Genomic DNA, 27461 nt, shown 5'->3' on the forward strand with positions numbered 1-27461 from the left:
GCCTCTCCTGTTTGCTGTCTTTCCCGCCTTTTTTGTTGTTGTTGTGCTTTCCCTCAGGGACTTGCCCCGCCCCCTTCCAACCGTCATTTAAGTAACGCCTCTCCGCTCCCGCCCTCCTCCTTTCGCTGTCTTTCATCTCCATTCATCCAATCATAAAATGAAGTAGCTCTTGCGTCACGTTCTAAACCCCGCCCTCTACCCGCTCCTTTCTTTTGTCGAGACAAAAAGGGGGCGTGGTTTGGGGCGGGGGACAGTTTCCTCGTTTGAAAGAAGGCGAAGAAGCAGCAGCAACAGTGCGCGTGCGCACTCCAGCCCGGGAGCGCGCGCCCAGTCCTTTGCGCGAGCCAGAGCCAGCGATTCCTATTGGCTGCCCATGGCGCGAGGGCTGCTTCGTCTTCTTGAAAGTGGGCGGGGCTTCTTGATTATTTTTATCCCCCTTTTCCTTCTTTCAGTCAAAAGGAAGCTGCCAAAAAGACAAGCGGCATGTCTGGAGGCCGGGTCAAGAAAGTGAAGATGGCCACCAAGTCCTGCCCAGAATGTGACCAGCAGGTGAGAAACACTCAATAATAGTAATCATCATATTCATAATTATGGTCTCTCTCTTTTATCTACCGAATTTGCATATTTGTGAGCCATCTAGGTGTGTTGCAGGTATATAGGGCAGCCATGCTCACCTGGGAATGGGAAGGAACTACATTGGTTAAAATGCACTGGGAAAATATTAAAACACATTGCATTTTGCTGCATTTTGTGTTTATTGGCAAGAGAAAGTGAACATAACGGGTTGCTGTGAGTTTTCTGGGCTGCATGACCGTGTCTCTCCTGATGTTTCACCCACATCTATGGCAGGCATCCTCAGAGGTTGTGAGGTCTGTTGGAAACTAGGCAACTGGGATTTATAATATAATAATACTAATAATAATATTATAATGTAATACAATATTATTACTATTATAATACACTATTATAATTGTATATTATATATTACATGTAATATTACAAATAATATTGCAGTATAGTGGTATAGTACAATATAGTAATATATAATGCTTATATTGTGTTATGCTAATAATATAATATATTGTATGTACATATAACTTGTAAGCCGCCCTGAGTCCCATTCGGGGTGAGAAGGGCGGGATACAAATGTTGCAAATAAATAAATACATTTATATTTCTGTGGAATAATGTCCGGGTGGGAGAAAGAACTCTTGTTTTCCTGAGACAAGTGTGACTGTTGCAATTGGCCAGCTTGATTAGCATTGATTAACCTTGTAGCTTTAAAGCCTGGCTGCTTCCTGCCTTGCGGGAGTCTTTTGTTGGATTCCCCCAAGGAACATGAAAGGCACTACAGACTAATTCATCCAGAGAAGTTAGCCATAGCAGAGCACTTGATGAATCAACCTGGACACAGCATATTATTGGAGAACACAGAAATGCTGGACCAGACTATACAGAGAGGCCATTGAAATCCACAAGCATGTGGACAACTTCAATAAAAAGGAGAAAACCATGAAAATGACCAAAATCAGACTACCAGTATTTAAAAAAAACTCTAAAATCAGGACAGTAAATAAAGAACAACATTCGGAAGACAGGGGAATTCCAGACAAACAATCAGGGCCAGCTAATATCTCTCAACAAAGAATTTCCCCAAGACAGGAAGCAGCCAAGCTTTGACACTGCACAGCTATTCAATGCTAATCAAGCTGGACAATTGCAACATTCACACTTACCTCAGGCAGACAAAAGTTCTTTCTCCCACTCTGGACTTTCCACAGATATATAAACCCCACTTGCCTGGTTTCCAATAGGCCTCACATCCTCTGAGGATGGCTGCCATAGATGTGGGTGAAACATCAGGATAGAATGCTCCTGGAATATGGCCACGCGCCCCGGAAAACTCACAGCAACCCAGTGATTCCAGCCATGAATTCCTTTGATAACACATTGAATGTGAAAATGTTTGTAGATTGCTAATGGTGTCCCATCTTTATTTGTTTTTAATTGGGGTTTTGCCTGTTTTCTAGGTTTTAAATGCTATATTATATTGGTTTTTAGATTTGCTTTTTAGAGATAAAGCACGATATTAATGATAATGCTGATGATTTATAGATCATCCAGCATGTTTTTTTGTGCTGAGAAAGTGAGAAGATAGCAGAAGCGCTCCAGGTTTCTATGGACCGAGATAATTTTGGACTGATTTAAATTCTCACTCATAGTAAAAATAATACTGAAAAGCAGAAAATCTACAGCAGTCTCTCAAGCCCCTTTCACACTGCCATATAATCCAGATTATCAAAGCAAATACTAATTCTGCTTTCTGCTTATCTGCTTTGAGCTGGATTATATGAGGCTACACTGCCATATAATCCAGTTCAAATCAGATAATGTGGATTTTATATGTAAATGTAGAAGGACCCTCAGTTAACCCGAACTCAAGCAACTGGGACTCTCAAGCAAAAAAATAAATAATACAGTGTTACACAAAGTGATGTTGTCTCAATTTGGTGTTAATTACTGTATTTCAATATGCAATACAGTCATATTGAAATGGTATAGCATAAGATATGTATTCACTATGTCTATTTTATTAAGCAACCACAAGCTGCATTTATCCAGCACCTATCAGTCCTCATTTCTGATTAGCTGAGGCTGGATCTACACTGCCATATAAGGGATCAGAAACTGGGTTCTATGGCAGTGTAGATGGGACCTGAGATTTAGGAAAAATGTTTTGGTATTAATACTGCAGGTTGCTTACCCAATTGACTTCCTGAAGGCTTGCATTTTGTTTAAAGTCCTGTATTATATATCTATCTGCCAATAAACTTGTTTTTCCATTCTGACAGATAAAGAGGTCTGACTCACTCAACAAGCCGTATGCTCCCCAAATTTTAAGAGAACTAAAAATAAATGTACGTTTTGTATGTTGCCAAAAGAACGCAGCAGCGTGATCTTTCTCCCTCTTGTTACTCCCACATGTTGTGCTCTAATGTGAGGTTGTCCTTCGCCTCGCCAGTTGCCTTTTCTCTCTCTTAATCTTGTTTGTAGTTTTCTGTTTAAAACTGCTTTTCAGAATTTGGAAGGTCGAGGCCCCATGGTTCGCTTTCTTTTTAAAAAAAGATAAAAATACATGTGGGAACACAGATGGTACTGTGCTGCTGCCCTAGTCTTTCATTGATTTTATCCCATTTCTGTCCTTTCTGTTGCCTTTGAAGAAAGTGGGTGATGCACATAATTTTCCCCATTGCATTTCACAGCAAATGATGAGCATGTGAGAGATGGTGACAGGTCCAGAATTAGAGCATGAGCTTTTCAACTGATTAAGAATTTGCATCACTCTTTCTGTGCATATTTCTGGGTCTATAGACTATAGTATGTACTATATAGTATATACTATAGTATATAGTCCCAGATATATACTCAGGCCCCTCTACTTTCATACAATCCAGATTATCAAAGCACATAATCACATTATGTGCTTTGAACTGGATTCTATGAGTCTACCCTGCCATATAATCCAGCTCAAAGCAGATAATCTGGATTTTATATGGCGATGTAGAAGGAACCACAGAAAAAGCAATGCAAATTCTCTCTCTATATATATACTGCATATAAGAAGTTGAGAGAATTTATACACATATATAGTACTTAATATTAAAAGGTTGAATTTAATGTAGAAGTGTTTATTGTGTGTGTGTGTATCTATATTTGCCATCAGCACTCTTTGGCAAAGAAGGTTAAAAGTCTTCTAAAACTACAGCTCCCTTGACTGCATGGAAATGAGCCAGGCAGTTGAAGAAGTGTCAAACTATATTCATTCTGTGTAGATGCACTCGAAGTCTAATTGCCATAAATGGGGGAATTGCAATATTCAATTTTTTTATTGCCATGTCTTTTGTGAATTGACTGTTTGAGTCAGTATAATTTTATTGGTTTTAAAGGCATGTGCAGTACTTTGTGTTGATTCCTATTGGCATGTCTGGATGTGTGCTTAGACATCTTTGCTGCTTTTAGCATTTTGTGGCTAATGTGTTTACGTATAACAATATGCAATACACTGATGAAACATGCATTCACTGAAATATGTGTGTGTGTGTATGCACCCATACTTAGATCATAATGTGTGTGTGTGCATAGATACATGCCCACACACACACACACATCTATTCACGTACACACAAAATAGACTTAACTGGCACTCATGGGAATTGCTAGATGCTAGATAGTTTCTGGTTGCTTGAGAGTTACTATTAAAATTGTTTTATTATTATTACTTGAAGTATTATTTATTTGATTTTTTAATTGATCTGATTGCTGAATTTCTGGTTAACTGAGAGTCTTCTGTGTGTGTTATGTGTCTGTATGTTGGCCACATTTCTGAAATGTGTGTGCTCTTATTTGTTAACCACATTTTGTGGATATAAAGCATATTTTCCATGGGAAGTGTGGGGCTGTGCTTAGTTGTGACATTTGTATGTTGCAACGTTCAGCTGTTCTGCATTTCCTCCCAAGAAAGCAATCTTCCTGTTAAATGAATGGCAATTCATTCGCATGGAAAAGTTGTTGCAAGAGAGCACAGCCACACTGGGTGATGTGGTTTCTCGTGGCCCTATAAGGTCTGGTTTCACTTTCCTCCTGAGAATCGGCTCACAAATTTATTTTATCCATCAAAACCAGCTGTTTTTTTCTTAAATGCTGGGTCTTGGAACTGTGTCTCATGTCCTTTTCCTGCTCCTTCGCTTTATGAAACTGGGCCAGCTTCCTCCCATTTTCCATCTTTGAAAATAATCCTTTTCTGTCATCTGTTCTTAATGCACAAGAAGGGGCTGACTTAAACTGAATTGTATGCATTACTTATTGCTGTATCCTCAGTTTCTCTACACATGCCTTCTAGGATACTCATATTTTTTCAAGGGATTTGTGAACATTTAAATATCTGCAGCCATAGCTGTATGCTGCCTGCCTGCAGGCTTCAAAAGAGCTGGTGAGCTATACTGAGAAATAATTTATTTTCCTTATACAATTTACTGGCACACAGCTGTGAAGAACTGGAAACTGCAGGGTGGGGGAATTTATTTTCTAACGGCTTCTGATGTTTCGCTTTGAGAAAGCCACCATGCCAACTTGCTTCTGATTCATTTCACAGTTGTAATTTTAAAAAATATTTGTAGATACCACATTTTATCAAAGGCATGGGAGCGAAGGAGCTCTGTTTCAAGAACACTAAAATGTCCTCACTCTAGAATGCTAAATAACTGCCTTAAGACACAATGAGAATGTTTTCAATTTATGTTGGAATACGCCTATGAAGTCTATGTTCTTTGTGTTTTCCATGCTCCACTAGCAATGCTGAACATTATTTTTAGAGAAAACAATACAATTATTAATTTTGTGGAACACACACTAAGCTGGATCCCAAATATTCTGTGTTACATGATCTTTGTTGTTCTGTTCTTACAAAAAGCAAGAATAATGGCTGGCCTGGATTCCAGGCTTAAATTTTCTTTATGCCCTCTGTTTTAAGACAGAATCAAAAACCTGCATTGTAATATTTTTATTTATTGTTCTTCAGATACACCCTGACGTATGGTGATCTTCTTGTCATAAGATTCTCATGATAACATCCCATGTACCCGAATCTAATGCACACCCTTTTTGGCTAAATTGCCTTCCCAAAAATTAGGATGTGCACTAAATTCATGTAATACGGTAATCTTAAAGCTGAGCCAAAGCAAAAGGGGAAGGTGCTTCAGGAGCAACTGAAGGGACACCACCTTAAATTTAATTGCCATGGCTCACTGCTATGCAATCCTGAGATTTGTAGTTTGCTGAGGCATCAACATTTTTGGGCAGAGAAGGCTCAAGACCTTGAAGAACTACAGTCCACAGGACTCCATAGCATCGAACCCAGGCAATTAAAGTGCATTCATTCTACAGCATAGATGCAATCCAAGGTTTTATTTTCCATGGAATTATAAGCAGGCAGCCAACTTACAAAGAGGGCACTTTTTGCTGCTGTGCATAACATTAGGAAGCATTTTTTTTATCTCAGGGTTTTGAAAATGGAGGTGCACATTAGATTCGATGGTGCATTAGATACAAGTCAGTACACTAATTCAGAGGAAGTCTATCATTACCTTTTTAAAAACAGAGTATGTGATTTGTCTTGTGGCGAGCCAGTAGGTTTTCATGACTGGGTGGAGATTTGTCCAAACCACTACCGTTTGATTGCTTTTCCAATAGCTTTGTTCAGCCGTTCCTCCTCAAAGTTTTAAAAATGATCTCAGAGCATTTTGTGCAAGCTCTTAAGACTTCGGAGTCCATTCATCAGGCAAGTTTGCATAAAATAAAATGTGCTGGAAAAGGGTATGGTAGCGGAAATGACTGGATCGTAAAGTTGCTTGAATGCATTTTTACTAGGATATAACAGCAGAATAACTAAGCAGTTGAAAGCTTGGCTAGTATTTGGGTGGAAGGCGACTAATGAATACCATGTACTGTCCATAGCAGGCACCGGCAAACTTTGACCCTCCTGGTCTTTTGAACTTCAACTCACACAATTCCTATAGGAATTAATATTAACTCAGGTCCATTCTTGCTGAGATTTAGACAAGAGCAGTACCTTTCTATAAGGAGTTATGGGAGTTGAAGTCCAAAACACCTGGAGGGCCAAAGTTTGCCCATGCATGAGCTATAGACTACATTTCAGAGGAAAGAACTGACCAAACCGCCTCTGAGTGTTCCTTGCCTAAGAAAACCCTGTGAAATTTGCTATAAGTTGACAGGTGACTTAAAGGCACATAAATGCACACAGAGTCTGCAGACTCTTGAATTGTGTGTGTTCAAGGCCTCGCCTTGTCTGGTCCTGACATTTTTTGGAACAGGAAAAAGTCTAGAAAGAAAATACATCTTTTCTGTTTATATTGTTTATTGAATAAATAAGGAAGTACAGAAGTGGACGCTAAATAAAAAGGCATTATTCGTTTTGTAGGTATTGCAATATTTATATATAAAAAAATACATCATACCATTTGAAATTCTCCTTTGCTTGGCCGAAATGCATCATTAAAGCTATTTTAATGGTGTTGTGAGATCTTGCTTCCATGTTTCCTCATGACCCAATGAAAGGAAGCAATATTTCTGTGAAATTGTTGATGCTAGTTAAATTTTGAATCTTGCACTTTGCAAATTCAGCTCACCCACTTTCCAAAGAAAGCCCTAAAACTTTTTTAATGCAGTATAAAGTTCACAAGATATTTTGTAAGTATAGAGAGCAAAGACAGTGACCATCTGGAGAACTTGAAAGTTTTCTCTGTTTATTTGGGTTGGTCCTCATAAAGGTTTTGCCCTATTATGGATGATCCCCCCCCCCCAATGCTTGTTTATATAGCCATTGATAAATATCATGTGTATGGTGTTTTCCGTATTATATTTCCCCATCCCAGGTTTTCCAATCAGATCATTGCAAAAGCATTAGCTCAGGAGGCCAATACAGGCAGGAGGCAGGCACAAAAGCAAAAATATGACCCCCAAATAGTGCTGACATGCCTCTTTGTCAGAGCTCCAAAAGAAAATAAAACCCAGTTGACTTAATAGCTGTTGGAGAACTGACATTAATGGAAGAGGGGCTAGTATGCATTGATCTTCTTTGGGAGCGACCTTACTTGTTAAAGGTCACAGAGGAGCGGAAATCTTGAAGGAGGCTAAAGGAGAAAGGATGATGGATCTAGATCAGTGAAAGTGCAAAAGTGCAGGAAAAAAGGTGACCCCACTGTGAGATGCTGGCGGTGAACTTCCCACCACATCATGAGTTCAGAACATGGAGGAAAGAAGGTTGAAGCCATCACTGTAGATCAGAAGGATATGTCACAAGCTGCTTAGCAGTTAGCCAGTTTAATTTTGTTGTCCTCTGCTTCTCATAATCATTTTGTTGGTTGCTATACTATGTATCACTGAGTTTTATTTTATTTTTTAATTGTGTGCTAGTCAGCTAGTTATTTTTAACTTGTCTCCCAGCTCCATTAAATATGTGGCAATACAGTTAATCCAGATAGTAATACAGTAAATCCAGACAAACCAGTTTTATTCATTTACTTTCTGGGAAGACATGGCTGTCAATAGGTAAATATTTGGTTGCCTGTGAGATTTTCTTTCCTACCTTTTTGTTTCCAAAGCTTTATATAAGCCTTTATTTATTCAAGGCGGTAGAAAGGGATGTGGTCTTGTTTATAAGGGGGCATTTTTCCAATTTTATAAATCATATATTTACTTTTTGTTTTCAAATTTTCTGTATTGCCTCCCTCTATTTTTCCTCTATTTTGAGGTCACGATAACTAACAAGAAACACATACCTTCTAATCTTGTCATAAGTTCAGTAGTTTTACTATGAGTATCAATTGCTTTTTTAAAGGGGCCACAAAATAATAGTAATCAATTGACCCATCTATACAGCACAGTAGAAACAATTTTAGCGGATGTGGAATCCTCACAAGTTTTAAAACTGAGAAAATATAAGAAGGGTTAAAGGAGATTAACACAGTCTGCTTGTCTTTTTGCAAAGGAGCTGTGATGTGTATTCTTTAAGTTTCCATGCCAGTGAAGTCTTCAGTAACCAAGTTGTATCAAATAACATCTCTAGATTGCATTCCTGATCATTTTGCAGAGATGCAATCCAGATGTCCAGGGGTGCATCTGCACTGGAGAATTAATTTAGTTTGACACCACTTTTAACTGCCATGTCTCAATGCTGTTGAATCAAGGGCACTAGAGGCCTATAACTTGCAGAATTCTATAGCACTGAGCCATGATGGTTAAAATGGTGTCAAACTGCATTAATTTTTATGTGCATAGGCATTCTTGTACAGGGTTACATTTTTGCAAAATGATCAGGAATGCAATCTGGGGGTGTTGTTTGATACAACTTGCGCACTGAAGACTTCAGTGTTTTCCCTGCTTCCCTTTTTGAAACTGAAGCTCCTCCACCAATTATTATGCTTACTTATACTTTGCTTTTTCTCTCTACCAAGTCCTAGTGTCATGTCTTTGTGCAGAAAGATAGTCGGGTAGGCAAAGCCCAGAGTGTCTTGAGTGCAGAGACTCGGGTCAAACAAATATATCGATATGACTTCGTAATATTTGTTATTTATTAATTTGTTTTTGTAGCCGTTCATGGTATCAGTAGAACTTTTCACCACCACATTTTAAATGTGTTGATATTCTTCCTAACCAGCATTCACAACCATACATCCTAATTTCAGTTATATATCTTAACATTTCAGGATCTTGACGAGTTCCCTCGTGGCTGCTCTTCAAATTGCTCATTTTCTTCTGATTTCTTGACTGCTGTTTCCATTCTGATTAATGACTGAGACAAAGTATGGAAATTCTTGACCTATTTCAAACTCTTCATCATCAGCTTGAATGTGATGTAAATCCTCTGCAATAATTATTTTTTTAAAAAAAATTTCAACTGTAATAATAATGATTTTATTTCTTACCCGCCTCTTCTCATGGCTCTACAAATTACACATATTAAAACATATTTCTACAAAATACATATTAAAATTCACAGAAAAAAGATAAAACATATGACACAAGTTAAAAATCTATGATTAAAACTGGCTGGGTAGGCTGTAAACCTGCCCTTGCACTTTCTTCCTTGACTTTCCTCAGTAATCTTTCTAAGTCTTTACTATTCCGTGTTGGTGGCATGATACCATTTGCATATCTGAAATTTTTGGTGTCCCTTCCTCCCATTTTCACACTTTTTTCTTCCAAGTCTAAACACGCTTTATGTACAATATGTTTAAAATACACGTTAAACAGATAAGCTGTTATTGTTTGAAAACCAGATGTGAAATGAGCTTGAAATGGATCCAAGGCCCTGTTTGCATCTAAGACTGCATGCAATCACATCTTTTAAGTATTTGTCTTAATATGAATAGTTGGTTATGGTGTTACATTCTCAATTATTAGATTCCTGTGTTGGGGATCTGACTGGATTTCTCCCACTGATCTATACAATGATGAATGTAATACTGTTTATAACAGACTGGAGCAGACTAGAAGAATATGTAAAACAAACTAAAATAGGATAAGAGAAGAAAAAGAAACATCACAGATAGATGATGTTGAATTAAAGATGGACTAAATGAATAAATGAATAAAGAAGGAAGGAATATACAATATATACAACAGTAATCGTGCCAATGATGTTGACTCGGAAGTAATACTACCCCCCTTCTCCTATGCCCTTTCCCTTAACCTCCCCCCCCCCTTTTTACCTTTCCCCTGCCTTTCATAACCCCCCCTCTCCCCTGCAACTCCATATTTTATGTACAACTAAAAGTGAAATAAACATTATTTTAAATAATACTGTTTATAAGACTTATTTAATAATAGCAAATCCTATTGGAAGTAGGGGAACTTCCTTTTGAATAAATACAATTCTCATTGCACCATTAGAGTTAATTTTATTTTTAGCTCTGTGCTAAAGGTTGGGTTTAGTGACCTGTGCTTGTTGTTACTTGATACTGACAAGTTCAACTGGGCATGAAATTGTGTTCCTGAGCAAAACAAATTAAATACTGAATTTTGGGGGTCTTGGATGTCGACCAAAGGAAACAACAAAGAAAAAAGGGAGAGCTTTTGTTGTAAAATGAATGTGATGTTAAGGAGCTTGAGATTTGTTTATCTGTTTCTTCCTTGCTCCCAAAGGTTTTGGTTTAGTTGTTTTCTATGGTAACTTTCAGTAGGAACTGAGTGTTGCTAGGGTTTTAAAGGAGTTGTTGATAGCAGTTGTGATAGAAAATTGTTGGGGTCTATTTTTATTTGATTTAATTTTATCCTGTTTTTCTCCCCATATAGGGACTCAAGGTGGCTCTAACTAAAATGCATACTTAAATACCTGACATTCTACCCCAAATCCCAAATGTAAAGTTCAGCTTAATGAGAGAATGTATTAAAAATCTAGGCTGCAATTCCTTACTTAATTTCTTTCTCCAAAGAAGCAACAGGTAATTTTAGCAATTTTTTTCCTTCACAGATAGAGACTTTGAAAATCGTAATAGCTTTTGTGCAAGAGCACATAGAAGGACATTAAGTAATATGAGTTAAGGGAAAGCTCCCATTTTCTTGGTAAAATGTTCCAGAGGAGATTGTTGGAGTCAAAGTCCAAAACATTTTTGAAGAAAGCAGCTGGGAAAGGCTGACCCATGGTGCCAGAAGTCCTCATAGGAGACATAAAGGCATAGGAGGCTGTGATCAAAAGCAGTTAAAACCATGGGATGTGGCCGAGAAGGGTTGCTGAATGCGGATGTTTTCCTGGAAATGACAGCATAGATTACTGTTGACTAAGAATCAGCATTTCTATTTGAATGATGGGTTTTTGCCTGCAAGCATAGATTTGGGCAACAGAATGGGTCGCTTTCTAAATAGGAGCTCTGTGCAACATCTAAAGTATGTAGTTTACCGACAGGCCCCAAGTTACAAACAAGAGAAATTCTGTAGGTTTGTTTTTATGTTGAATTTGAATGCAAGTCAAACAGAAATATTTTTTAGTGTAACTCCAGCCAAATATCTTATCTATCTTATCTATCTTATCTATCTTATCTATCTTATCTATCTTATCTATCTTATCTATCTTATCGATCTTATCTATCTTATCTATCTTATCGATCTTATCGATCTCATCGATCTCATCGATCTCATCGATCTCATCGATCTCATCGATCTCATCGATCTCATCGATCTCATCGATCTCATCGCTCTCATCCCTCTCATCCCTCTCATCCCTCTCATCCCTCTCATCCCTATCCTATCCTATCCTATCCTATCCTATCCTATCCTATCCTATCCTATCCTATCCTATCCTATCCTATCCATCTTATCTATCAGCTTTGGATTCTGGGCTAACATCCCTGTTGGGTTTGTTCTGCTGTCTGTGCCCCTCTCTGTTCAGAAGATACCATGTCACTTTCTGTCCCTGTGATAATTGGATTTTGAGAAATTTGGCTTGTTGTGCAAACAAAGATTGGAGAGAAAGTTTCAGTGGAATCTCCTTTTCCCTATGATGATAACCTTTCCAGGAGTGGATTTCTCTTACGAAGGATAGATTTCTCTCACTTCCTGTTGTCTCAGTTCCTTTCTTAACTATGAGTTGTTTGTAAGTTGGATATCTGTAACTCGGGGACAGCCTGTATCTGAAAATATTTACAGATGATTTGTGCACCCCTTCCTGTGTGCAACCATAATATTCTCAGGATTTTAAGCATGCCAAGTGTCCCTTATTTGAGTGCCAGAAAGCGTCTTCTTTATAGGATTGGCTTGTTGCTGCTGCATCACTTCAAGTCATTTCTGACTTACGGCATCCCTGTTGCAATGTTTTCCTGGCTGAATTTCTTCAGGTGGGGTTTGCTCCTTCCTCTGAAGCTTCAAGAGTGATTTGCTCAGTGAGTTTCTATGTCTGAGTAGGGATTCAAACCCAAGTCTACAGAGGAAGAGTCACCAACAAACATTGAAGCCACTTATACCACTGACAGATCTCCCTCATTCTCCCCATTTAAGGTTTGGAAAGCTTTTCTTTCTATAGCGATTGAACAATATGCCCCCTATTTTGTATTGTAAAGTGTGGAGCCACATCTGCACCATGTATTGTATTAATGTGGACAATGTGTTAATCTTCCAGAGAAACTCGTGGAGCCAATATTTTTATTTGGTATTTAGGCAGAACACAGTCTTACTAATAGTTATTTTCTTATCGTCTTATGCTATAATACATAAGTAAAGGTTTCTCCCTGACATTAAGTCCAGTCATGTCCAACTCTGGGGGTAGTGCTCACCTCCATTTCTAAGCCGAAGAGCCGGTGTTGTCTGTAGACACCTCCAAGGTTATGTGGCTGGCATGACTGCATAGAGCGCCGTTACCTTCCCGCCAGAGCGGTACCTATTGAGCTACTCACATTTGCATGTTTTTGAACTTCTAGGTTGGCAGAAGCTGGGGCTAACAGCTGGTGCTCACTCTGCTCCCTGGATTCAAACCTGTGACTTTTCGGTCCACAAGTTCAGCAGCTCAGCACTTTAATACGCTGCATAACTAGGGGCTCCGCTACAATACATGATAACCACTAAAAAAATTGTGTATGTTCAGAAATGGAAGGGACCAGTTATCCCAATGCAAGAGGAATGGCTGGTAAAGATCTCTGAATTAGTGGAGATGGAAATAAAAATATTTGATGAATTTTAAAGAAAGATTGGGACCTGTTCATTACCTTTTCACAACGGGGGCATTTATCAACTGTGGAATTCATTCATTAGTCAAGTGTGACTACACATCTATAAAGCTTGCATGTTTTATTTTGATTTTTTTTTCTTGCTTAAAAGTTATTTGTTTAAAAAGCTACTTCCTGAATATCAACCCTGAATGATATGAATTTGAACTGTCCCTTGTTGCTATTGCAAAACCCTGACTGGATAAGGAAGCTCTACTATTTGACTTGTTTCTAGAGGAATGGCTGTAGTGTGTGTGTGCTTCAGCTAATGCAGCCAACAAATTGCATGTGAATAATGTTTTGGCCTAATGCCATTGCTTAAAAAAGACCCTATTCAGAAGATTATGTGAATGGGATTATCAAGGCAAGTTGCTCTGGGGTATCCATCCAGTTAAATCACCTTCAGATGCCCAGCAGTGAATGGGCTCCATTGTGAATAATAACATGAAATCTTGGCAAGAGAGGGACTGTGAACTTGAAGAGGAACCCTCCACTGTTCAAAGGCTGGCTGTTCATAAATGGGCATCTGTGTAAGGAAATGCGCAGGAAATGCAGCCCTGCCTCTGGCAGCGGTCATGACTTGGTGCGATGCACAGTAGAAGAGTCTTTCCTCTTAAATGGATGTAGATGCTGGATTGAATTTGTTCTGGCAACGTTTGCTTATGAGCCGGACCTTGTTTTGCACAAATGTAACTCCGATCTCGCATTAAAAATATATGAATGACTATCTGCAACTGCTTCAGTAAATGTTATGGTAGCTAACAACATGGGTATAAAATGTACTCATGGCTCTATATTTAGAACATGTAATCAATGCTAAGTTTTTCGAAACAATTGATATGGTTACTGGGCAGCAGATAGCTCTATTGAGTCATTGGTTGTTCATACCAAAAGGGATACTTCTGTCTTATATGGTTTATCGTTAAAATAGCATTAGGAGTACAGTACACCCAAACCAGTGTTTCCAGGTGTTGAATTCCTAATCATTGGCCAAAGCAGCTGAGGCTTCTGGGAGTTGAAGTCAAAAATATCTGGAAGACTAGAGTTTGGGAAACATTGAATTATACTGTAGAATGAACACAGTTTGATACCACTTTAACTGCTATGGCTCAGTGTTATGGAATCATGGAAGCTATCGTTTTCTAAGTCTTATAAGGCCTTCTCTGCCAAAGAGTGTTGGTGTCTCACTGAACTACAACTTCCATGATCCTATAACATGGAGTCATGGCACTAAAAGTGCTGTCAAACCACTCATTCTACAATGTAGATGTCCCCTAAATTGATATGAGTTACAGAAATGATTTATTGCAGAGGTATGAACCATGTAGCAGTCCAGTTGTTGCCAGACTACAACTCTCAGCATTCTTTACCACTGGCTCTGTTGGCTAGGTCTGATGGGAATTGTAGTCCAGCAATATCTGGAGAGCTAGTTTAAAGCACGATTTTGCTTATGTTCTTTCAGGAGTCTGTTCCGGTGATTTCAGTGTTGTTTGCCCACAGGTAAATTATTATTGCCTTGGAAACTTAATATGCATTTTTCAAAGCAATCAGCAACCCATCGGCATAAATAGAAGATGAGATGTTAAAATAGTTCATTGCCTACATCGTTGTGTGTGGGTGCCTGGATTAATTGCTCATGCAAATAAAACACTGCCTTTATATATTCCTTGCCTACGTATACCCTATGAAATTCCCGAGCTTGTCGAGAGATGACTCAAAGACACTAATACACAAAGTATATAGGAAGCACTATGTAGCAGGAGAGATTCATCTTTGGCTTTCTCTTTTACATGCTGGCTTTATATTTGCTTCTTATTTGGATTGGAGAGGATTTGCTCACATGAGAGAAGCATCCAGATATGCCTTTTGTACTTGCAGTCCAATCCAGAAGCAGTTCAGTTGCATGATTCGATGCTTATTTAGACTCATGTGGAGCAAAGTTACTTTGGGGACTACAGTTTCCAAGAATCTGTCACCTAACATGATTGCTGGGTATTGTAATCCAAATAAAGTGATCTCTCTAGACTTGAACTTCAGTTCTTAATTTCCTCTTTGGACGTTAGTTTACTTTTTCATTTCCTGTTAAAACAGAGCTTTATTGATCCTTTAAAATGAATTACCTTTTCTGGTATCTTTTTCAGGTTCCTGTTGCATGCAAATCTTGTCCATGTGGTTATATATTTATTAGTCGAAAACTCTTGAACGCTAAACGTTCGGAAAGGCTGCCGCCCACTGCAGGTATTGTTCTACTTGATGCCTTTTCTGTAGTTTTCATGTGCTGAAAATATTCCTTTTTTCTTTTAAAATGAAATAAATTCAAAACCTGCCAAGAGGATTGGGGCAAGTGTTCCCTTTTTTTACTGATATTGATGTGGCATCTTCTGGTCATTACCTTTTCATTTCAAAAAATGTTGAATTTCCTCTATAGCTCAGGCATACCTTCCTAAGATTATGCTCTTCATTTATTCAATACAGTACCAGTTTATTACCTGCACTGTCTTTTTTTAACCAGAAATTATACACTTCGTGATTTGTTATATTCTGGCAATTTTAAAGTTTACTAGCATACATGCCCGGCATTGCCCAGGTGTCATTAGGATTGCTGTCCACCTTCTTTTCCCTCCTTCTACTTTGATCCTTTTCTTTCCCTTGGCTATGAGCAAAAAAGATGTTGTTGTTTTTAGTTCAAGTTCCTCCATTATTTTAAATTGGATGAGGAAGGTTATGTGAGTTTTCCGGGCTGTACGGCCATGTTCCAGAAACATTCTCTCCTAATGTTTCACTCCAGTCTATGGCAGGCATCCTGAGAGGTTGTGAGGTCTGGTGGAAACTAGGCAAGTGGGGTTTATATATCTGTGGAATGCCCAGGGTGGGAGAAAGAACTCTTGTCTGTTTGATGCAAGTGTGAATGTTGCCATTGGTCACTTTGATTAGCATTGAATGGCCTTGCAGCTTTAAAGCCTGGCTGCTTCCTGCTTGGGGAAAAAACTCAAAAATCAGGACAGTAAATAAAGAACAACACTCAGAAAACGGGGAAATTCAAGACATGAATCAATCAATCAATCAATCAGGGTAAGCTAACACCTCCCAACAAAGGATGCCCCCAGGCAAGAAGCAGCCACATCTTGAAGCTGCAAAGCTATTCAATGTAATAGATTCAAATCAAGCTGGCCAATTAAAACATTCACACCTGCTTCAAACAGTTCTTTCTCCCACCCTGGACATTCTACAGATATGTTAACCCCAGTTGCCTAGTTTCCAACCGACCTCACAACCTCTCAGGATGCCTGCCATAGATGTGGGCGAAACTCCAGGAGATAAAGCTTCTGGAACATAGTCATACGCCCTGGAAAACTCTCAGCAACCCAGTGATTCTGGCCATGAAAGCCTTCAACAACACAATGGAGGTTATGTTTAGCCAGTCTGGTCTAGATCCATCAATGCATGTGGGAGCCTTTGTGGTCCAAATGTATTTTACAGTTGTTATCCTGGATGTTGCATGAATTTTTTGTTTTGTAGGAGTTGGTTTATTTTGTTGTATCAACGTTGAAAATGCGTATGCTTTAAATTTAAAGGAAAACAGAAACATTTCTAATTTAATGTTTACATCTTAACATTTTGTGTACTAACAAGCCCCAAGAGAGCTGAGAAGTTACTGCAGCAGAATAAAAGATCTGATGCAACAATTACTGTTGTTACCAGCATTTCAGAAACACTTTGAAACATAGAAACTGTTTCAAAGTAAAATACTATAACACAATATCAGTTTATAAATAATGAATGACCAGTGTAGCGATATTTTGCGAAGCCTTTTCACAAATTGCAGAAAAAAAGATTTTAACATAAATTGTTGCTTTTCTCAACAATCAACGTGTTGCATTTGTGTTTAGTTCAGTCTTTTTTCTTTCGTTATTACTATGACGTTTATGATACTAAAACAGATTGGGAAGGCTGTGGGGCGCCATAAAAATAAAGAAAAATTTCCAAGCTAGAGCATTTAAAATTTGTTGCATGATAATAACAATAGCGATGTTTTCAAACAGAAATCAGAAACGAGGCTAAGAGAAGACGGACAGAAAGGGTCAGAAGGGAGAGGATAAATTCCGTGGTAAATAAAGACTTAGAAAATCGAAGAAGATCCCGGTCTAACAGCCATTCAGATCACAGTAGAAGAGGAAGAGGGAGGCCAAAGACTGCCACAGCGAAAAAGCACGAAGATGAAAGAGGTATGAGAAACAGAGACATTCCTTGTTGGGTTTAACATACAGTTTGACCCCCATTTCTATAAATGATACGTTCCTGAATTTATGGTGGAAACAGGAAACTGGGGACAATAGCGAATCTTATTGAAATGAACAACTTCCCCTGGAAGTTAGGATAGAATTGCCCTGGAGGAGCTATAAAATTCCTACAAATTACCCTATTAGTCAGGCCTGTAGCGAGGGGGGGGGGCTTTAGGGGTTCAACCCCCCCCCCCCGAAATTTTTCAAGTTATAAAAAAAATCTCGTTTACTCATGAATTTTAACTGGTTAACCAAATCCCCATGCTAAGTCTATGAGATGCAAAACATTAAGAGTCCCTCCAGGCACTATCTCAAGCAGATATTGACAGGTTTGTAGCGAGGAGGGGTATGTGCTAGGGGTTCAACCCCCCCCCCCCCCCCGAAATTTTCAAAACCCGAAATTTTTTTCTGGCTACGGCCCTGCTATTAGTGTACAGGTAAATCTAACCAGTCAATAGGCACAATATTATTACAGCTGGGTACGATCCTTCTGTAGGCTTGGTGCCTATTTTCAGTTCAGTGCTAATATAGCATAATGTACTTTCTCCTGTATATCATGGTACCCTTTAGTTCTGTTAGCTTTGTAGGAAGACATCCTAACTATGCTGAACGAACCCAGATCTATCTTGTTTCATTCCAATCCATTGCATCTCCCTATTGCCTAATTGCTTTTAAGGGTTTTAGTTGTTTATTTTTAATATTCTTCATCTCTAATTTCATTTTAACGTTTGTATATTTTAGGTTGCCATTGTATTGGTTTTAATGGGAACCTCTTTGAGTGGGCTATAAATAATTATGATAATAATAATAATCCAAGAAGGCTTTTTGAAATGTAATAGATTCAAATCATGAGATAATAAAGCATTATGTAACTTGTATTAAAGATATGTCCCCATTCGCACAATCCTTCAATTAAAATAGTGAAATATGCACAAGTTACCAACCAGATAGGCTTTGTAGGTTTGTTCTTAGGTTGAATTTATAAGTTGGAACAAGGACATTTGTAAGTGTAACTCCAGCCATATATCCATATATATATATATCCATATATATATATATAAACACATACATATATATCAGCTTTGTGTAGGCTAATACTCCTGTGGTGTTTGTTTTGCTGTCTGTGCCCCTGTTTGGAAGAACTCCCCTCACTTTCTGTTCCTGTGATCATTGGATTTCAAAAAATTTTTTTTGATGTATTTATTTACAGCATTTATACCCCGCCCTTCTCACCCGAGGGGACTCAGGGCGGCTTACAAAAATTGGCAAAATTTAATGCCCAAAAATGCAATCATAAAAACAAAACAATACATACAGATCCATTAATAACACTGTTAAAACACATTATAAAAACCTTAAAAACATATATATATAATTAATTCCATTCGTCCAAGATCCTCATGCTTCATCCTTAAATGGCTTGTTTTGGAAACAAGGATTGGTGAGAAAGCTTCAATGGAGACAACTTTTCACCATAATCATTTTTTCAAGAGTGAATTTCCCTTTCAAGGGGTAGATTTCTCTCACTTCCTGTTGTCTCAGCCCTGCTCTTAACTATAAGTCATTTGTAAGTTGGATGTTTGTAACTCTGGGAGTGCCTGTACTTGGTTCATGCTGTGTTTGTCTTTTTTCCCCCTTCTGCAGAAAAACAAGAAAAAGAAGTAGACATGTATGCAAACCTGTCTGATGAAAAAGCATTTGTATTTTCGGTAGCCTTGGCAGAAATAAACAGAAAAATTATCAACCAGAGGCTTATCCTGTGATTGCCGGGACAGGACTTTTGCATGCCTTGCTGTTTAATTCAGGGGGTGACTTTGGGACGTTTGGCGGCCTCATGACCGTTCCGTTGGGTCGCCTGCATCAGAGGAGGCCATATGTTTTTTCCTGTTGGCTCCTCTGACCCACTTGCTCTATCGTTTTGAGATGTTTTGAGAGGCGGCGGACTTGGCGTTCCAGTTTGTGGTCAGGAAGCAAAGTGACCAACACTTTCCGCGAGGGAGAGAAGAAGCTCAAAAGCAACATCTTATAAAGACCGCTTCTAGAAGAACTTGGCAGAGTTTTTTTTTAAGAACTGTTTCTTTTGACGTTTCTGCCATTGAAATGCAATATTTTAATTAACTTAAATGTCTTTCACAGCATTGATTCCAGATTTTCAGCTTATGTTGAAGCTTACCTGTGTATATAGTTCAGCTAACCCTTTTAATAAATCAATATTCTGTTATTTTATTACAATCTGCTGAGTGGTACGGAGTACAGTTGATTTTTTAAAATGTTTGGCTTAAAAAGTTTGTGTGTAGCAGGTTTGCACCCAAAACCCAGATCTTGGAGGAAATGTGTGCAAATTATGAATGATTTTTTTTAAAAAAAAAACAAGAATTGTATCAGCTGCTGTGTAACGCTTGAAACATAAGTGAAAATGTGATCTACATTTTCAGTCAGCCTTCAGATGAGGCAAAGTTGGGAAAGTAATTTATCGTGCCATGTTGATTGTGGAATGCTTTCCTCATTTAATAATAATAATAATAATAATAATAATAATAATAATAATAATAATAATAATAATAGCATTACCCACCTCTCTTTGCAGCTTGAGGTGGGTACAACATGGTTAAAACAGAGATAAATGACTGGCAGGAGGTGCCAAACTCCTGATTCACCAAAATGTGGCACATAAAGAACAGCACACATAGCACTATGTATCAAAATTTGAAAAATGTTCCATTCCTGGTTTGAAAGTGTTATTTCCTGTTTAATTGTGCAGTACTTACTTTGAAAGAAGTTGTTATGCTTCAGAAACTTCATTTTTTGTGGCTGCCACAAACTAGGATGAACTGGTTGAGACTCGATGAGATATTCATTGAAAAACTAGAGCAAAATATACTGCAGATGTCCTGCAAAAGCAAAGTTTTTGTAGTTTAATAAACTTTTTCCTTGCTCTTATGATAGAACCAATTAGGAAATGAGATTTATAACCCAGGAACAAAAATTGTCCAACTTAATTTACTCTTAATACATGAGAAGAGATAGTATAAAATATGGTAGCACAGCAGGGAATGACAGTTCCTTCAACAATTCAGCCTGAGTTGATGGCCACCTGCTGCCTATACTTAATATTGCAAGCACACTTATTTGAAACACTTGGATTGAATCATCTGGGAGGATATATATAATCCTGAAAGAGACCTAAATCCCGTAAAGGCACCAACCAGGTCCTGTCTGATCTTGGAAGCCAAGCAGGGCCAGGCCAGGCTAAGAAAACACTTCAATGGGAGATGGCCAGGTACTAAAGTCAACATTTCAGAGGAAAGAAGTGGCCAGTGTGCTCTCAGTTTTTATTCCTCTCCAAAGAAAACCCTGGGAAATTCACCAGAAGTCAGCAGGTGACTTGAAGTTGCATGCACACACGCAGAGTACATCAAAAATATTGGCTTTGTCTGTGACTTAGTCCCTGAAAGTCAAAACTGCCCATTCAATGATGGCTGCTTTTCTGGGAAGAATTTTCAAGATGTGGATGTAGAATCTGAGAAAAAAGCAAACCAAGGAATTTTATCGCCCAAAGCTGTCATAGCACAATTATGGCAGATGGCACAGTGTGTTAAAGCGCTGAGCTGCTGAACTTGTGGACCAAAAGGTCACAGGTTTGACTCCAGGAAGCGGAATGAGTGCCTGCTGTTAGCCCCAGCTTCTGCCAACCTAGCAGTTTGAAAACATGCAAATGTGAGTAGATCAATAGGTACTGCTCCAGCGGGAAGGTAACGGCGCTCCATGCAGTCATGCTGGCCACATGACCTTGGAGGTGTCTACGGACAACGTCGGCTCTTCGGCTTAGAAATAGAGATGAGCACCAACCCCCAGAGTCTGACACGACTGGACTTAATGTCAGGGGAAACCTTTACCTTATCTGTTGATGGTGTTATGGCAGTTCCGTAGTCTCATTGTGCTTGATTCATTATTGGATCATTGATGGGAAAATAATAATTCATTCAGTATCACTGTTCTTCCCTGTGGGGTAATATTCTTCCACTTCAATCCTGGTCTTTCATGGTTCCATGGGTGAGAAGGGTGGGGGTATAAATGCTATAAACAAATAAAAAAATGCACAATTGTGGCAAGATAAAAAAAATAGGCAAAAACATAAGTGAGTTTGCACTTGTTATGATAAACATAGATAGGAAACAAGGCTGTGAAGATAACTGGGAGTTCACCTCAAAATGCCAGCATGGCACAGTGGCCTTGGGATGGGAAAGAGATTGTTACAGTAATGGTATGTTTGATTTAATTGTTCCCTTAACTTAACCTCTGTTAGAAAATATTTTTTTCGTATCAGGAGTGGCTTGAGAAACTGCAAGTTGCTTCTGGTGTGAGAGAATTGGCCAACTGCAAGGATGTTGCCCAGGAAACGCCTGGATGTTTTTGATGGTTTACCAGCCATGTGGGAGGCTTCTCTCATGTCCCTGTATGGGGAACTGGAGCTGACAGAACTCATCTGCGTTCTCCCCAGATTCAAAGTGGCAACCTTCAGGTCAGCCACCCAACCTTCTAGTCAGCAGTCCTGCTGGCACAAGGATTTAATCCACTGCACCATCGGGGGCTCCTGTTAGAAAATATTGACTAGAATAAACCTGGTGTTGCACAGGTGTTGTCCTGCTTTAATCTCTTCTTTCTCTTTCTTTCCTTCCCTCCCTCATACCTTTTCCTCGTTCCTTTCTTCCTTCCCTCTCTTTTCCTTCTCTTTTCCTTTCTTCCCCTTCTTTTTCTTTTCTTTCTTCTTCCTTTCTTCCCATTATACTCATGTTACCTTTCTTTCCCAGTGAATACACAGAGGGCCAATTCACCTAGGAACAGTCTTTGTGGTACAAACAGATAAGCAAACATCCATATTTTGACTTACTTATATATGGAAAGATGGTTTGGTGCTATCAATGGTTTCAAGCATCCAAAGCCGAGGGGCTGTACTCGGAACATATCCTTTGCATAAGGGGAAGACTTGTAACTAAAATAGCTGAGCCAGACATTTTTGAAGACTGGGATTAAATTTCTATCCTATCTGATTTGTCGTCAATACACTCCTTTGGGCTTCACGCAAATCTACCATTTGCCAAAATGTACAATACAAAATATAGTCAGTCCTAGTAGGTGCAAAATAGCTAGGTGGAGTTGGGGAGGATCACGAGCATGTGTGAGCCCCAGGTACCGTCTTTCCAATTCAAATCCATCCAGTTGGCAGCTGGTAAGTCATAATAAAATTAGCTATAAGCAACATTTGTTTTAAGTCATAGCTAACTTCATGGTGAACATAAAGTGATCCTACGAGGGTTGAATGAAAAGTAATGCCTCCACCTTCGTTACTTGGGTTTGGATGGGAATATTTTAATAAATCAAACGCAGAAATTATCCTTGGAATGTGCTCTTTAATTACCACTATTCAGTTTTCCACACAATCACCAGACCATTGGATACATTTCTAATGATGAAAAAGTTTTCTGAAGCCGTCACAGAAGTCGACACTCTGTTTCCACAACCAACGTCTTACAGTGCCCATCGTGCACAGATCTTCCGATAGCCAAACAAAGCAATAATGTGACCTACACGTTCTTGTGAACTACCAATTGTGCTTGAAATTTCTCTCTGAGTGATAGACGATTGTCCTGAATCAATCTGTTAACCCTTTGTGAAACTCGGTGGTTGCTTTCACAGGACATCCAACTCTTTATCACTCAAGTCAGATGTTCCCACCTCAACATCTTTAAACTTACTCGCCCAACGACGCACAGTACTCACATCAACACAATCACCATAAACAGCTTGCATTCTCAGATTAATTTCCTTTGGGGTTGTTGTAGATGACGGGAGAGATAACAGCAAGAGAGATCCTTTGAAAGGCCAAAAAGTCAGGTTTATTATATTCAGCTGAAGACTCTGGAAGTGGAATCTCTTCTGAAAGAAAAACCAGAACCCTGATCAAGGCGTTGACTTGCCTTTTATACATTTTCAGACAAGGAACATGCTTCTACATACATCTCGTCATTAGTACGTCACATGCTTACATACATGGGCATAAGTATGCACAATCAGCATTTTCCTATCTAAGCACTCTTAAAAGCGTATAGCAAGTCACAGACACCACGGCTCAGCTATAGTAGATTAATCATGGCCCCTTGTCAAAAGGGAGGGGGAGAAGTCAGCTCTCCTTCCATTAAGCTATGCTAGGAACCAATTCACACTGAAATGTATAGACAACAGGCCCCCCTTCTCTCCCCTGTCCTGTCAGCTTGTGCATCCCTAAAATCTAACACAGAGAGAGTCTGATTTTTCTATATTTCACTGCTTCTAATGTGCATACAATATATGTCTAAAAATCCATATTTTTCAGTTCCTCATCAGGGTGACACCTTCTGCTGTCAAGAATTCAATGACTGCACGTTGCTTAAGTCGCATTGACCGACCGTCTGCGCAGGGTTCCATACTTCATACTTTAACAACACAACTGTTCAATGCTAAAGCTTCCCGCCAAACGGAACTGTAGAGAAGAGTCTACTGAACAAGCCAGTACCTGCTGCAGTCCAGGACTGCCATCAGTTGAGGAGTTATGAAGGTGGAGGCATTACTTTTCATTCAACCCACGTATCATGAGCAAGATTTGTTTGGGGGGAGGGGTTGCCATTGTCTTCCTCTGAGGCTGAGAGAGTGCGACCTGCCCAAGGCCACTCAAATGGTCTCCATTTTTGTGGTCTCTGAAAACCTTAGAACTAAATCTCTAACCACTAAGCCTAAGCAACACAGAAAGAATAAAGTCAAGACTCTCCTAAGCAACACAGAAAGAATAAAGTCAAGACTCCTCCAAATTGTGTTTGTGTTGCATGCTCCTTGTCTTTTGAATGGCGCACAGGAGCAGAAGGGAGACTAAGAGGAAGACCACCTTCTTTAGAAAGCTGCCTCCTGAAACAATGGCTTCATTTTCATTTCTTTCTCATTCGGAGTAAGAAAATCTGCCCAGCAGTTTCCTTACCAGCAAGAATTTGCCAAATGTGGGGGCTAATCCTGTAGGGAATGTGATTCCTCTTGTTTCAATATGCAGCTTGGCTGATTTGCCATCCCAGCTTCTTTAGCTAGGTGGCATTGCATTCCCAGGAAACAGAGGCACATATGCTCTTTGATTCAGAACAAAATTGCAGATTCTATTGCAGCCCTGGGTATCCCATTGCAAGAAGCAGGGATGGTTTTCAATGTAGAAAGGAGAGGAAGCAAAGCTGACCCAAGATATTTTGTTGCCAGAAGCAAGTGACAAAATCACAACATTCCTTCCTCCTATATGCACTTAATTTGGACTGGTATCCACATTTTATTTTAATGCAGGTGTAGTTTAAAATTTAACTTTACCAAGTTTCTGGTAATAGTCAAATAGCAAAGTCTAATAGTGAGTTTACTCAAAAGTTAGAAACCGTTCTTAAAACGTTGTCTTTTATAGATATGATTCCAGGGCTGCCAAACAATAGTTGGTTTCTCGTGATTCAAAATAAGCAAGCAATGCCTTTTAGTTATAAGTATCAGAAAGATATAAGCTGCTGATCTGTGGCATAAAACAGCACATATGCTATTAAAAAAAAACCAAAAAATAATTCTAGTTATAGTTCAAGTTGAGTTATATCTTGTGTTACAATCCTGATAGTTTAGTTTTGAGTTAATTGTTGTAAAATGGTATTACTGTATTTATTCAAATGACAAAACTTTTACTGGGTTGCTGTGAGTTTTCCGGGCTGTATGGCCATGTTCCAGAAGCATTCTCTCCTGACGTATCACCCACATCTATGGCAGGCATCCTCAGAGGTTGTGAGGTCTGTTGGAAACTAGGCAAGTGGGATTTATATAATAATAATAATAATAATAATAATAATAATAATAATAATAATAATAATAATAATGTAATGTAATACAATATTATTATTATTATACACTATTATAATTGTATCTATATATATAAAAGAGTGATGGAATCAGGTCACCAGGCAAAACAACAAAACTACAGGCCCCCCCCAACCTCGAAATTTGACACCACAACCCATCATCCACGCCTCTAGGTTGATACAACAAAAAGAAAAGAAAAACAAAGTCCTAATTAGAGGGAGAGCAATAATTGTTTTTATCCAATTGCTGCCAGTTTAGAGGGCTAACCTCTGCCCACCTGGTCTCCTAGCAACCAACTCAGCCGAGGGACAGCCAGGGTTCAGTTAGGGGACAGGCAGATTTAGGCCTCACTTAGGCTTCTTCCACAGATTATCTAATTTGCACTGGATTATATGGCAGTGTAGACTCAAGGCCTTTCCACACAGCTTTATAATCCATTTATAATCTTATATTATCTGCTTTGCACTGGAATATCTTGACTCCACACTGCCATATTAAGGCAGGAATGAAGGGGTAGGAGGAAATGGCCATATAAGGAGGTACGAGCAAGCCAGGAACACAGCCGATGGGTTATCACATGATTTCCCCGAAATCATGTGTTTTGAGAGAAACGAAAGTAATGAAATGTAATACTGCACCACAAATATGCACCAATGGTTTGATATGTGGGCGGTCGTAAACCGAACCCATTGAATTGTATAAATAGACACTTGACCCTGTCGGCGGGGTTCTCCCTTTTCAGCATCTAGTTGTGCGTGGGATGAACCTCTGCAGCTGCATGAACTTTAGTAAACTGCTTTCTTTGGAAAAAAACTCCAGTTGTCTGTCTCCTACTTCCACTGCGTCCGCACAGACACACGAGAAGCCGAGAAGAGGGGAAGTCTGGCTTCCGCTACATTTTCTGGTGACCCCGACGTGATTCCACAATAAGACGGGCCAGGAGATCGGAGACGGATCCCGTTGGCGGGACGGTCCCAACTCGGCGGTGGGGGCCAGAGGCAACTACCGTGAGACGAGAAGGGGCCCCTGAATATTGCAAGACTGTCTGCGGTACTTGCCTCTGATGCCAACGCCGGCCGACGGTGGGAGCCGCAACGACAGCGAGGTTCCAAAGAAACCAGCCAGGAGGAAAAGGATCCAGGGAAAAGTCCAGGGGCGAAGGTTGGTCCGACGTCTACAGCAATCTGGCAAGTATAGTGGTTAAATGAGACACTAAGGGAACACAGTTACCGGCGCCGGGAGGGACACACAAAGGTTCCCAGGGAGGTATAAAGGGGTTCTGTCTTGTGATTCCTGATGCATACCGTTGAGTGTCCGGGTGCCCAGGCCAAGGCGGTCCCCTCTATTAGGCAGGATGGGAGGCAGTGGGTTCAAATCCACCACCCCATTACAGTGTATGTTAGACAATTTCGGCTCAGTTGCAAGTAGAGCCGTAGAAGGAATTCCCCAGAGAACAAGACTTGTGAGGGTGCCTCAAGACCAAGTCGTGCATGAGGATGAAAATCCAAGACTGAGTCGCAACTCCCGGGGAAAGGGAAAAAAAAAGAAAAAAAAGGGGGGGAAGGTGACATACCCTTTTGAAAACAAAAAGGAAAAAAACTGTTTGATTTCTTTGTCATGTGTGGGGAATAATGAGTTTCAAGTTCTGCATGTTTCGTGGTAATATTGAAGTGAAAAAAAATGAGTCTATAGATTTATACAAAAAATGTTGAGCACAAATATCTAGAAATGTTTTATTACGGTTGAAAAAATCTGATTCGAAGAGGGTCTGTCTGTGTTATTTTGCTTTTGCTGACAAGCTGCAGAGAGGCCAGAAAAAGGGAGGGAGGCTGTTAAAGTTGTGTTGAGGTTCAGAAATTGTGTTTCAAAAGAGTTTTCCTTGTTATTTCTGAGAAACAAAGGCTGTTTTCTTAAAAAGTTTTCTTTGCATCTGGGCCTCATGCCAAAAAAGATAGTGGGAAAATCTTGGCAGACAGTCCAAGGTAAAAACGATAAGTTA

The 27461-nt window shown here is 39.3% G+C and overlaps 2 protein-coding genes across 4 annotated transcripts in view; one reads left to right on the forward strand and one right to left on the reverse strand.

The window, feature by feature from the left end:
• Positions 1–344: 344 nt before the first annotated feature.
• On the forward strand, positions 345–19789 carry cunh16orf87 (chromosome unknown C16orf87 homolog). The gene is made up of 4 exons (XM_062961737.1): positions 345–549; positions 15416–15512; positions 17318–17500; positions 19202–19789. Exons 1-4 carry the CDS (start codon positions 484–486, stop codon positions 19318–19320), a joined length of 465 nt encoding a protein of 154 aa, XP_062817807.1. The 5' UTR covers positions 345–483; the 3' UTR covers positions 19321–19789.
• The window catches only part of orc6 (origin recognition complex subunit 6), an 83560-nt gene continuing 73593 nt past the window's right edge, over positions 17495–27461 (reverse strand). Inside the window, exons 7-9 of one of the 3 annotated variants that reach the window (XR_010000576.1) lie at positions 23339–23494; positions 20326–21634; positions 17495–19195 (exon numbers count right to left, since the gene is read on the reverse strand). Coding sequence is in view for 1 of the 3 variants with exons in the window: in XM_062961735.1 (XP_062817805.1) it covers positions 23376–23494 (119 nt within the window). In the remaining 2 variants the exon portion in view is untranslated. Of the gene's footprint in view, positions 19196–19239; positions 21635–23338; positions 23495–27461 lie in introns of those variants that run through there. The other 2 variants (XR_010000575.1, XM_062961735.1) reach the window with 2 other exon arrangements.

The sequence above is a fragment of the Anolis carolinensis genome, unplaced genomic scaffold (assembly GCF_035594765.1).
Source record: "Anolis carolinensis isolate JA03-04 unplaced genomic scaffold, rAnoCar3.1.pri scaffold_9, whole genome shotgun sequence".
Lineage (NCBI taxonomy): Eukaryota > Metazoa > Chordata > Lepidosauria > Squamata > Dactyloidae > Anolis > Anolis carolinensis.